The following is a 13,587-nucleotide window of genomic DNA, read 5'->3' as shown; positions in this document are numbered from 1 at the left end:
TTCACCTCATTCTTTTTACTGTTTTTTTTTTGCCCTGCCACATGTGGCATCTTAGTCCCCAACCAGGGATCAAACCCACGCCCCCTGCAGTGGGAGCTTGGAGTCTTATCCACTGGACCGCCAGGGAAGCCCCTCTTCTTTTTAAATTTTTAAAACACACTTTCTGATAAACCATGTGTTTTTTTTTTAATTTCTTTATTATGAAATATTATAAATATACAAACGAGAGAGTAATTTAATGAGCACTATGTAACCACCACTCAACTTTATCAAATATAATATTAAGTAGTATGTTGTTGCTTTAAGTTTTTTTTTTAAGAAACAAAAAATTACAGATTTGTTTGTAGTCCCTGCATATCTTACCTGATCCCATTTCCTCCCTCCCTCTCCACAGTTTACCACTGTTCTACATTTGGTAATTTTCATGTTGTCATACAAACACTAAATTAATTTTGAGGGGTTTTTAAATGTCATGTTTCCTGTTCAATCTTTAATGTTGCTCATTTAATGCTATTTTAATAAGCTTATACGTTTACTTTTTTCATATTAGTATACATTGTACAGTAGCCAAATTAATTATTACAAGGTTTTTTCTTTTAATATACCTTAACTTGGGTTGAGCTGAAGTTTATCTTCATTCCTGTTGAATTTTAAGAAGATAATATTAATGACATTAATAATATAGAAAAGATTGTAAGGGGCTATAAATAATTGTATCAACAATTTCAAGTATCAACAATTTCAAATTTTGGAGTATCTATAAGCAAATCTATCCTTCCATTTTCAGTTTTTATCTGTTAGTTAAATTGGGTCCCACAGGACCAAAACAGTATATGAGGATAGCTTTTTTGACTATATAGTTGAAATAATAACTGAATTTCTGTGAAAAATAGCATAAGCCACTGCAGAAGATAAAAGCAAAAAAAAAAACAAACAGATCCTCTTTGGACAAAAGATAAGAAAAATGGGAAATAGCCAAGAAGTAGAAAAAAGAAAACCCACGGCAATTATTATAATAAAAATTATCCTGGAAAAAGGCATGACGTTTCAATTGGATCAATAATAATGACAGTTGTGTGCATCATTAGAGCCACATCGGCAACAAAATGATACAGTGTAAAAGCAAGCAAAGACGCATGAGGTAAACAAAAGGAGAGCAAGGGTTATTAATATCAGAGTGGACATCAAAGTAAATATCAAAAAATTGAAGTTATAGTGACAAAAATACTAAGGTATATAAAACCATTAGAAATACACTTGGTGTAATATTTTTTGAAAGCAGTTGGGGAAAGTGAATCAATCATCATAAAAATACCTGCTTCAAGGAATCAATATGAAGTATATATTAAGATTCAAATGAAGATGTGCAACCCAGTACTGTTAATAACAAAGAAAATATCCAGCAGTTGAGAAGAGGTGAAATAAATTTGTGTTCAACAAAATGTGTAGCCTTTAAAATTTGTATTTAAGAAGAACTTAATGATAAAGGAAAACATTTATGATAAGCAAAAGTGCATGAGACAGTATTTAGTATATAAGCTCAACTATATAAAAATACACATGTGTAGAAAAAAAGACTAGATGAAATTATGCCAGGATATTAATAATACTTTATAAGTTGATAGTATTATTGGGAGATTTTGGCTTTTTCTTTATACTTTTCTGCTTTTTCCAGATTATCTACAGTATACTTGTATTAATTTTTCTAATGATAAAAAAGTAATAAATGATATAGAGTATAGATAAAGTCTTATGGTAGTATTTTCTACTTATTTCGTCTTTTGGATTACCATTTAAATAGAATGGCTTCATAAATTATTTCAGTTTGAAAGATCAAATTTACCGTATAAGCTGATTCTCAAGACCAGTACAAGATGCAAATTATTTAGACTTTTCCAAATACTTTAGAAATTAACTTTAGAATAATTCAAATAAGAATGTAGATATCCTTTTTGTTATATCAGATTTTTCTTTTTAATAGGGCTTTGCAATTTGCTGATGTAATTGTGTTATTTGGTGCCAGATTAAATTGGATTTTACATTTTGGACTGCCTCCAAGATATCAGCCAGATGTGAAGTTTATCCAGGTACTCAAAGAGGAGAGATTAATTGATTGATTGATTGATTTTTGGTTGCGTTGGGTCTTCAGTGCTGCACTTGAGCTTTCTCTAATTGCAGCGAGCGGGGGCTTATCGTCATTGCGGTGTGCGGGCTTCTCACTGCAGTGGCTTCTCTTGTTGTGGAGCACAGGCTCTAGGCGCACAGGCTTCAGGAGTTGTTGTACGCAGGCTCAGTAGTTGTGGCTTGCAGGCTCTAGAGCGCAGGCTCAGTAGTTGTGGCTTGGAGGCTCTAGAGCGCGGGCTCAGTAGTTGTGGCACACGGGCTTAGTTGCTCCTTGGCATGTGGGATCTTCCCGGACCAGGGCTCGAACCCACGTTCCCTGTATTGGCAGGTGGATTCTTAACCACTGTGCCACCAGGGAAGTCCTAAGAGGAGAGATTTAAAATCAGAGCTATGTGTAGTTTATTATTCTCTCAGCCGTTATCAGCTCCACTTTCTTTTTGGCTTTTGTAAAGAACTGTTTCTCTTTTTACAAAAGTAGAATTTTATAAATTGTCTGGCATAATTACAGGTACCAAAGTAAGCTGCCTTTTCAAGCCTATGAAACATAATGTACCACTTTACTGCTAACCAGAAAACCTTTCAAAATCAAGTTTTAAATAGTTTGAAAAGCATAATTTGCCTCTTCTTCATAGTTCAAGTATATTTAAAGGTAGACAAAAGAGGTTCAAGTAGGAGGTAGATTAGAACAAAACATTCAGCATTGTTAGGGATCAAGTTATTCTTTTAGATTCCAAAACCTTCAAACACCCTTTGGCTGGAAATCTCTAAACAATGGTGCTAAAACTATGTGTTTGGAATAAGCTCTTGTATCTTTATGACCCCTCTTTATAAACCAGTTTCCTTACTGATGTGAAAAGTACTGCCTACAAACCTGTTTGCCCTACACAGATTGTGTGAAGGTATTTTAATGGCCTCGCTGCAATTGTTGTCTTCTCCCTGCTTACCTTTTACTTCCTAAGTCAACTTCTGATAGGGGCCATTGAAAACTAAAACCACAAACAAGCAAGACCTGGATTGTACTGGAAGATGCTGCCTCTTGATTACAGAATAAAGTGCATCCCCTTTGGTGTGCCTAAATTACTTTTCCTCGAAGAAGCTGTTTTCCATGAAGCTTGCCCATGGCCATCCAGAAATGGAGCTTCTGAGTAAATAGGACGGAATCATGCCGGACGTAATCATGCCGTTCCCTGGGAGTGGGTCTCAAAATGTGGTTCCTGGACCAGCAGCATCAGCACCTCCTGGGAAACCTGTTAGAAATATACATTTTTGGGCCCACCCCAGACCTCTTGAGGTCAGAAACTCTGAGGTGGATTCTTGCAGTCTGTGGCTTAACAGGCCTACCGGGCGGTTCTGATATATGCTGAAATTTGAGAACTCCTGCTCTGAATAAGAATTCCAGGGTAATTAAGTAGAACCTTATTATTCATTACATTCAAAACTGTAATTGATCAAGTCAAATGCATTCCTGTGAGTATAGTGGAACAATACTAAAGTTCTACAGAGTAGATTTTTTTTTTTTAATTTTTATTTATTGATTTTTGGCTGTGTTGGGTCTTCGTTGCTGCACACGGGCTTTCTCTAGTTGCAGCGAGCGGGGGCTACTCTTCATTGCGGTGTGCGGGCTTCTCACTGCGGTGGCTTCTCATTGCAGAGCACGGGCTCTAGGTGCGCGGGCTTCCGTAGGTGTGGCACGCAGGCTCAGTAGTTGTGGCTCGCGGGCTCTAGAGCGCAGGATCAGTAGTTGTGCCCCACGGGCTTAGTTGCTCCTTGGCATGTGGGATCTTCCCGGACCAGGGCTCAAACCCACATCCCCTGCATTGGCAGGCGGATTCTTAACCACTGCGCCACCAGGGAAGTCCCCGGAATAGATTTTAAAATGAGGGAAGATAGTGAGGTTTCTTTTTTTTTTTAAGAACAATTACACAAGGTTTAATAAAATTTTAAATGTTCAAGCCTAACTGACACAGCAATTTTACTTCTTGAAGTGATAGTGAGGTTTCTATACTAGCTATGATACTCATATAGTTCCGTGGATTTATTCTTTTATCAAGGAACTTCTTGAATATCAAATCTTAATCATATGCTTATGTGTAACATGCACAGTCCATTTATTGTCTTAGTTCTTAAAGATTTTTAAGAATAAACACAGCTTGTTCTTCAGCCTTGCCTCTTTTTTAGGTTGATATCTGTGCAGAAGAGTTGGGGAATAATGTAAGACCTGCTGTGACCTTGCTAGGAGACATAAATGCTGTTACTAAACAGGTGAGAGATTTTGCCTGGGTTTTAGTTTATGTGGCTTGGTCTTTACGGAGGTCAGTTCTTGAAAATGTTTCAGTCTTGATTCACTTGGTGACAGGTCTATTAATATCTATTTTAAATAAAATTTATGATGGAAAGCTATTCTTAAATATAACTATGGAACTTGGTAAATCCAGCTCCTTATGTATAGATAATTTGTATGTGGGTAAGTTAAGCATTTTTGAAAGGTGATTGAAAATTTAAAGGCATTCAGCCGGCAAACTGATTTCAGCTATCTGAAAGATTATAATACAGCTTCCAGAGGAATTGAACTTACAGCCAAGAAATGGCTTTATGTACTGGAAAAAATCTAACTTAGTATTTCTTTAGGCAATAAAGAGATTTTTACTCTTCAAACTGTAATCAGTAACTTGTCCAGATTCTTATTATTTGTATATAATTTATACATTTCACTGTGACAGACAAAATGTAGGCACATTTGTCCCATGACTTTGGATACAAATTGGTATCATTATCATGATTATACAAAATTAGGATGTAATCCCCAATATTAAAACACTCTGGAGCATTTAGTCTGTATCATGGGAATCCCTGGGTATTGGGGCTATGAGTCTTCTTGCAGGGGTTCTTTGGCAGGGTGATTTTCCTTCTATTGTCAGAGGCAGAGGAAGGCTTACGAGCCCCCCTGCCTGTGAAGTATGGAGGGGGTTACAGTTCTGCTTTGTCTTATGGGATCCCAGTTACTGGTAGAAGTCATCACTGAACCAAGCAGAAGCTTTCCGTGGTACCTATTTATCTTCTATCAGTTGTTTACTGCCCAGATGAAAAACAGAGTATGAGTGATGTGAAAGGTAGGATAGTGTAGCTGTATTGTCTTTTTTAGAAGAGATTTTTATGCTAATATGATTTAAGTTTATTTTCAAAAAGGAAAGAAAAAGTTTCTGGTTTTTTAGCTTTTAGAACAATTTGAGAAAACACCATGGCAGTATCCTCCTGAGAGCAAGTGGTGGAAAATTCTGAGAGAAAAAATGAAGAGCAATGAAGCTTTATCCAAGGTAATATGGGACCCAATGAAACTCAAGAACACTTCAGGTCCATGGTTGAGTTAGTTCTGTCATAGCATGACATTTGCATTCCTAAAATCACAATGTGTAAGATACACACACACACACACACATTCATATATGTATTACAATAAATATGGCACCTGAAGTTTCTTGTGGAAGTGGGCATTGGAAAGGTTATAGCTCGTGAGTTACTGTGAAGCAGTGGAAAGAGGGGATCTGACATTGGACAGAGAGTCGTAAGAGCCAATGTGGATGGGTGTGGCTCCTTGTCCTCAGTTTGACCTTGGCACCAAATCACAAGAGATCTTTTGGAACCTTAAATCCTGGGGCATGTTGGGGCATGTTTGTCCTGTAAGATTTAAGTTCTCCAAGGCATGCATTTATAATAGACAGGTGTTTCATCAAAACTGAAAATTTGATCTAATGTATAGCCACCTTTTTCTTTTTTTTTAATTTCTGCCTTATTGAGGTATAATTTTTCTAATTTATTTATTTATTTATTTTTGGCCACGTTGGGTCTTTGTTGCTGCGCGCGGGCTTTCTCTAGTTGTGGTGAGCGGGGGCTACTCTTCGTTGTGGTGCGTGGACTTCTCATTGTGGTGGCTTCTCTTTGTTGCGGAGCACGGACTCTAGGTGCTTGGGCTTTAGTAGTTGCAGCACGTGGGCTCAGTAGTTGTGGCTCATGGACTCTAGAGCACAGGCTCAGTAGTTGTGCTGCACGGTCTTAGTTGCTCTGCGACATGTGGGATCTTCCTGGACCAGGGCTCAAAGCCGTGTCCCCTGCATTGGCAGGCAGATTCTTTTTTTTTTCACACACACACAGTGTATTTTATTTTTACAAGAGATAAATAGACTGACACGAAGCATTGTACATGGATGACCACAACAAAAGCAACAATGATTGCAATTACCAAACCTGAAACACACTCATACTATGTCATAATATTGACATTCAGTCCAGTAATCCTTCACTGTAACAGCTCCTTTACTTGGCAGTGAAAATTGATTTGTATATTCTTTGCCTCTGAGTCCTTGTGGGATTTTTTTTTTTAATTCAGACAGAAAGTCACAAAAATTATACTCATCCTCATCAGTTCACTCAGTCCCATGTAATTAAATTTTTTTTTTCATCTTGATCTTTTGTTAGCACTTTTTTGAGTTCATCAGTTTTTCATTAGAGTTCTGAAAATGCTTATTCATTCAGTTCAGCAGTACAGTCAGTTACCAGAAACCTGTACTTGTCAGAGTCTTTTCCATGAATTTCTTGAAGATGAAACCCTTTAATAGGAACATATTTGCAAAAGCATCAGAGTACACCCAGAACTGTCTGTAAATGAGAAAAGACTTAAAAATGACCAGTTAAAGATTTGATGAAAGTTCATAATAATGCAGGTGACAAGAAAATTAGTTATTTCTGAGATATACATTTTAAAGTAATAACTAGGATTATTACTTATAACATTATACCAAAACATATAAGATTTTTAGAAATTTCATGTAATGTCTGAAACATTTATATTAACATATTTCCATACATATTTCCATACAAATACAAATATAAGATTTTTAGAAATTTCATGTAATGTCTGAAACATTTATATTAACATATTTCCATACATATTTCCATACAAATACAAATATAAGATTTTTAGAAATTTCATGTAATGTCTGAAACATTTATATTAACATATTTCCATACAAATAACCCAATGAAAGTTTAGTATTAGTTGTTTTGTTTGTTTGTTTTTTTATACTGCAGGTTCTTATTAGGCATCAGTTTTATACACATCAGTGTATACATGTCAATCCCAATCGCCCAATTCAGCACACCACCATCCCCACCCCACCGCAGTTTTCCCCCCTTGGTGTCCATATGTCCATTCTCTACATCTGTGTCTCAACTTCTGCCCTGCAAACCGGCTCATCTGTACCATTTTTCTAGGTTCCACATACATGCATTAATATACGATATTTGTTTTTCTCTTTCTGACTTACTTCACTCCGTATGACAGTCTCTAAATCCATCCACGTCTCAACAAATGACTCAATTTCGTTCCTTTTTATGGCTGAGTAATATTCCATTGTATATATGTACCACTTCTTCTTTATCCATTCGTCTGTTGATGGGCATTTAGGTTGCTTCCATGACCTGGCTATTGTAAATAGTGCTGCAATGAACATTGGGGTGCATGTGTCTTTTTGAATTACAGTTTTCTCTGGGTATATGCTCAGTAGTGGGATTGCTGGGTCATATGGTAATTCTATTTTTAGTCTTTTAAGGAACCTCCATATTGTTCTCCATAGTGGCTGTATCAATTTACATTCCCACCAACAGTGCAAGAGGGTTCCCTTTTCTCCACACCCTCTCCAGCATTTGTTGTTTGTAGATTTTCTGATGATGCCCATTCTAACAGGAGTGAGGTGATACCTCATTGTAGTTTTGATTTGCATTTCTCTAATAATTAGCGATGTTGAGCATCTTTTCATGTGCTTCGTGGCTGTCTTTATGTCTTCTTTGGAGAAATGTCTATTTAGGTCTTCTGCCCATTTTTGGATTGGGGTGTTTGTTTCTTTAATATTGACCTGCATGAGCTGTTTATATATTTTGGAGATTAATCCTTTGTCCGTTGATTCGTTTGCAAATATTTTCTCCCATTCCGAGGGTTGTCTTTTCGTCTTGTTTATGGTTTCCTTTGCTGTGCAAAAGCTTTGAAGTTTCATTAGGTCCCATTTGTTTATTTTTGTTTTTATTTCCATTACTCTAGGAGGTGGATCAAAAAAGATCTTGCTGTGATTTATGTCAAAGAGTGTTCTTTCTATGTTTTCCTCTAAGAGTTTTATAGTGTCCAGTCTTATATTTAGGTCTCGAATCCATTTTGAGTTTATTTTTGTGTATGGTGTTAGGGAGTATTCTAATTTCATTCTTTTACATGTAGCTGTCCAGTTTTCCCAGCACCACTTATTGAAGAGACTGTCTTTTCTCCATTGTATATCTTTGCCTCCTTTGTCATAGATTAGTTGACCATAGGTGCGTGGGTTTATCTCTGGGCTTTCTATCTTGTTCCATTGATCTATATTTCTGTTTTTGTGCCAGTACCATATTGTCTTGATTACTGTAGCTTTGTAGTATAGTCTGAAGTCAGGGAGTCTGATTCCTCCAGCTCCATTTTTTTCCCTCAAGACTGCTTTGGCTATTCGGGGTCTTTTGTGACTCCATACAAATTTTAAGATGATTTGTTCTAGCTCCGTAAAAAATGCCATTGGTAATTTGATAGGGATTGCATTGAATCTGTATATTGCTTTGGGTAGTATAGTCATTTTCACAATGTTGATTCTTCCAATCCAAGAACATGGTATATCTCTCCATCTGTCGGTATCATCTTTAATTTCTTTCATCAGTGTCTCATAGTTTTCTGCATACAGGTCTTTTGGCTCCCTAGGTAGGTTTATTCCTAGGTATTTTATTCTTTTTGTTGCAATGGTAAATGGGAGTGTTTCCATAATTTCTCTTTCAGATTTTTCATCATTAGTGTATAGGAATGCAAGAGATTTCTGTGCATTCATTTTGTATCCTGCAACTTTACCATATTCATTCATTAGCTCTAGCAGTTTTCTGGTGGCAGTTTTAGGATTCTCTATGTATAGTATCATGTCATCCGCAAACAGTGACAGTTTTACTTCTTCTTTTCCAATTTGTATTCCTTTTATTTCTTTTTCTTCTCTGATTGCCGTGGCTAGGACTTCCAGAACTATGTTGAATAATAGTGGTGAGAGTGGACATCCTTGTCTCGTTCCTGATCTTAGAGGAAATGCTTTCAGTTTTTCACCATTGAGAATGATGTTTGCTGTGGGTTTGTCATATATGGCCTTTATTATGTTGAGGTAGGTTCCCTCTATGCCCACTTTCTGGAGAGTTTTTATCATAAATGGGTGTTTAATTTTGTCAAAAGCTTTTTCTGCACCTATTGAGATGATCATATGGATTTTATTCTTCAATTTGTTAATATGGTGTATCACATTGATTGATTTGCGTATATTGAAGAATCCTTGCATCCCTGGGATAAATCCCACTTGATCGTGGTGTATGATCCTTTTAATGTGTTGTTGGATTCTGTTTGCTAGTATTTTGTTGAGGATTTTTGCATCTATATTCATCAGTGATATTGGTCTGTAATTTTCTTTTTTTGTAGTGTCTTTGTCTGGTTTTGGTATCAGGGTGATGGTGGCCTCATAGAATGAGTTTGGGAGTGTTCCTTCCTCTGCAATTTTTTGGAAGAGTTTGAGAAGGATAGGTGTTAGCTCTTCTCTAAATGTTTGATAGAATTCACCTGTGAAGCCATCTGGTCCTGGACTTTTGTTTGTTGGAAGATTTTAAATCACAGTTTCAATTTCATTACTTGTGATTGGTCTGTTCATATTTTCTGTTTCTTCCTGGTTCAGTCTTGGAAGGTTATACCTTTCTAAAAATGTGTCCATTTCTTCCAGGTTGTCCATTTTATTGGCATAGAGTTTCTTGTAGTAGTCTCTTAGGATGCTTTGTATTTCTGCGGTGTCGTAACTTCTCCTTTTTCATTTCTGATTTTATTGATTTGAGTCCTCTCCCTCTTTTTCTTGATGAGTCTGCCTAATGGCTTATCAATTTTGTTTATCTTCTCAAAGAACCAACTTTTAGTTTTATTGATCTTTGCTATTGTTTTCTTTGTTTCTATTTCATTTATTTCTGCTCTGATCTTTCCTTCTGCTAACTTTGGGTTTTGTTTGTTCTTCTTTCTCTAGTTTCTTGAGGTGTAAGGTTAGATTGTTTACTTGAGATTTTTCTTGTTTCTTGAGATACGCTTGTATAGCTATAAACTTCCCTCTTAGAACTGCTTTTGCTGCATCCCATAGGTTTCGGGTCATCGTGTTTTCATTGTCATTTGTCTCTAGGTATTTTTTGATTTCCTCTCTGATTTCTTCAGTGATCTCTTGGTTATTTAGTAACGTATTGTTTAGCCTCCATGTGTTTGTCTGTTTTACGTTTTTATCCCTGTAATTCATTTCTAATCTCATAGCGTTGTGGTCCGAAAAGATGCTTGATATGATTTCAATTTTCTTAAATTTACTGAGGCTTGATTTGTGACCCAAGATGTGATCTATCCTGGAGAATGTTCCATGCGCACTTGAGAAGAACGTGTAATCTGCTGTTTTTGGATGGAATGTCCTATATGTATCAATTAAATCTATCTGGTCTATTGTGTCATTTAAAGCTTCTGTTTCCTTATTCATTTTCATTTTGGATGATCTGTCCATTGGTGTAAGTGAGGTGTTAAAGTACCCCACTATTATTGTGTTACTGTTGATTTCCTCTTTTATAGCTGTTAGCAGTTGCCTTATGTATTGAGGTGCTCCTATGTTGGGTGCATATATATTTATAATTGTTATATCTTCTTCTTGGATTGATCCCTTGATCATTATGTAGTGTCCTTCCTTGTCTCTTGTAACATTCTTTATTTTAAAGTCTGTTTTATCTGATATGAGTATAGCTACTCCAGCTTTCTTTTGATTTCCATTTGCATGGAATATCTTTTTCCATCCCCTCACTTTCAGTCTGTATGTGTCCCTAGGTCTAAAGTGGGTCTCTTGTAGACAGCATATATATGGGTCTTGTTTTTGTATCCATTCAGCCAGTCTATGTCTTTTGGTTGGGGCATTTAATCCATTCACGTTTAAGGTAATTATCGATATGTATGTTCCTATGACCATTTTCTTAATTGTTTTGGGTTTGTTTTTGTAGGTCCTTTTCTTCTCTTGTGTTTCCCACTTAGAGAAGTTCCTTTAGCATTTGTTGTAGAGCTGGTTTGGTGGTGCTGAATTCTCGTAGCTTTTGCTTGTCTGTAAAGCTTTTGATTTCTCCATCAAATCTAAATGAGATCCTTGCCAGGTAGAGTAATCTTGGTTGTAGGTTCTTCCCTTTCATCACTAAGTATATCATGCCACTCCCTTCTGGCTTGTAGAGTTTCTGCTGAGAAATCAGCTGTTAACCTTATGGGAGTTCCCTTGTATGTTATTTGTCGTTTTTCCCTTGCTGCTTTCAATAATTTTTCTTTGTCTTTAATTTTTGCCACTTTGATTACTATGTGTCTCGGCGTGTTTCTCCTTGGGTTTATCCTGTATGGGACTCTCTGCGCTTCCTGGACTTGGGTGGCTATTTCCTTTCCCATGTTAGGGAAGTTTTCGACTATAATCTCTTCAAATATTTTCTCTGGTCCTTTCTCTCTCTCTTCTCCTTCTGGGACCTCTATAATGCGAATGTTGTTGCGTTTAATGTTGTCCCAGAGGTCTCTTAGGCTGTCTTCATTTCTTTTCATTCTTTTTTCTTTATTCTGTTCCGCAGCAGTGAATTCCACCATTCTGTCTTCCACGTCACTTATCCGTTCTTCTGCCTCAGTTATTCTGCTATTGATTCCTTCTAGTGTAGTTTTCATTTCAGTTATTGTATTGGTCATCTCTGTTTGTTTGTTCTTTAATTCTTCTAGGTCTTTGTTAATCATTTCTTGCATCTTCTCAATCTTTGCCTCCATTCTTATTCCGAGGTCCTGGATCATCTTCACTATCATTATTCTGAATTCTTTTTCTGGAAGGTTGCCTATCTCCACTTCATTTAGTTGTTTTTCTGGGGTTTTTTCTTGTTCCTTCATCTGGTACATAGCCCTCTGACTTTTCATCTTGTCTGTCTTTCTGTAACTGTGGTTTTTGGTCCACAGGCTGCAGGATTGTAGTTTTTCTTGCTTTTGCTGTCTGCCCTCTGGTGGTTGAGGCTGTCTAAGAGGCTTGATGGGAGGCTCTGGTGGTGGGTAGAGCTGACTGTTCGGCAGGCAGATTCTTAAGTACTGAGCCACCAGGGAAGTCCCTATGGAGGCGTAATTGACGTATAAAATGGTAAGATATTTAAAGTTACATCATGGTGCATTGATAAACACACTGTGAAAGAGTTCGCCCCATCTAGTTAGTTAACACATCCATCCCCTCACGTTTATTTCATTTAATTTCATTTCACTTCATTTCATTTTATATTAGTGAGACCATTTGTAGCTTTCTTTTTCAATTAACTTTTGTATCACTGCTGGAAATTCTTTTGCAACTTCCTCATCTGCATTCATGGCTCTGCCTGATAGCTGAAGGCTTTAGAATTTATAGTAATGTATGAAACTACCAAACCATCCACTGTTAGCACTAAAATGAGCCACTTCTGCAGGATTTGGCAATTTTTGTTTAAAGTCTTTGTATATGGATAGTGTTTCCTCTTTGACTGTGAGAAAAGTTGTTCCTGATTTTTTTTTAACATCTTTATTGGAGTATAATTGCTTTACAATGGTGTGTTAGTTTCTTCTTTATAACAAAGTGAATCAGTTATACATATACATATGTCCCCATATCTCTTCCCTCTTGTGTCTCCCTCCCTCCCACCCTCTCTATCCCACCCCTCTAGGTGGTCACAAAGCACCGAGCTGATCTCCCTGTGCTATGTGGCTGCTTCCCACTAGCTATCTATTTTACGTTTGGTAGTGTATATATGTCCATGCCACTCTCTCACTTTGTCCCAGCTTAACCTTCCCCCTCCCCGTATCCTCAAGTCCATTCTCTAGTAGGTCTGTGTCTTTATTCCCGTCTTGCCCCTAGGTTCTTCACGACCATTTTTTTTTCTTTTTTAGATTCCGTATATATGTGTTAGCATACGGTATTTGTTTTTCTCCTTCTGACTTACTTCACTCTCTATGACAGACTCTAGGTCCATCCACCTCACTACAAATAACTCAGTTTCATTTCTTTTTATGGCTGAGTAATATTCCATTGTATATATGTGCCACATCTTCTTTATCCATTCATCTGTTGATGGACACTTAGGTTGTTTCCATGTCCTGGCTATTGTAAATAGGGCTGCAACGAACATTTTGGTGCATGACTCTTTTTGAATTATGGTTTTCTCAGGGTATATGCCCAGTAGTGGCATTGCTGGGTCGTATGGTAGTTCTATTTTTAGTTTTTTAAGGAACCTCCATACTGTTCTCCATAGTGGCTGTATCAATTTACATTCCCACCAACAGTTCAAGAGGGTTCCCTTTTCTCCACACCCTCTCCAGCATTTATTGTTTGTAGA

At 37.0% G+C, this 13,587-nt stretch overlaps 2 protein-coding genes across 9 annotated transcripts in view; one reads left to right on the top strand and one right to left on the bottom strand.

Moving 5' to 3' along the window:
- The window catches only part of HACL1 (2-hydroxyacyl-CoA lyase 1), a 48,821-nt gene that overhangs the window by 14,592 nt on the left and 20,642 nt on the right, over positions 1-13,587 (top strand). For 6 of the 8 annotated variants that reach the window (XM_082392737.1, XM_082392736.1, XM_082392738.1 and 3 more), the window contains 3 exons: positions 1,982-2,087; positions 4,303-4,386; positions 5,337-5,438. The exons of 1 other annotated variant lie outside the window; for it this stretch is intronic. In XM_082392737.1, coding sequence (XP_082248863.1) covers positions 1,982-2,087; positions 4,303-4,386; positions 5,337-5,438 — 292 coding nt within the window. The remainder of the gene's footprint in view (positions 1-1,981; positions 2,088-4,302; positions 4,387-5,336; positions 5,439-13,587) is intronic. One more of the 8 variants, XM_082392740.1, reaches the window with a different exon arrangement.
- Positions 6,508-13,587, bottom strand: part of LOC309629108 (uncharacterized protein) — a 59,988-nt gene continuing 52,908 nt past the window's right edge. The window contains exon 5 of the mRNA XM_082392849.1: positions 6,508-12,339. The gene's annotated coding sequence lies outside the window, so the exon portion shown is untranslated. The remainder of the gene's footprint in view (positions 12,340-13,587) is intronic.

The sequence above is a fragment of the Balaenoptera borealis genome, assembly GCF_965194805.1.
Source record: "Balaenoptera borealis genome assembly, chromosome: 5".
In the NCBI taxonomy this organism is placed as follows: domain Eukaryota; kingdom Metazoa; phylum Chordata; class Mammalia; order Artiodactyla; family Balaenopteridae; genus Balaenoptera; species Balaenoptera borealis.
Note: the sequence above shows the minus strand (reverse complement) of the source record. Positions and strands in the feature narration are given on the sequence as shown.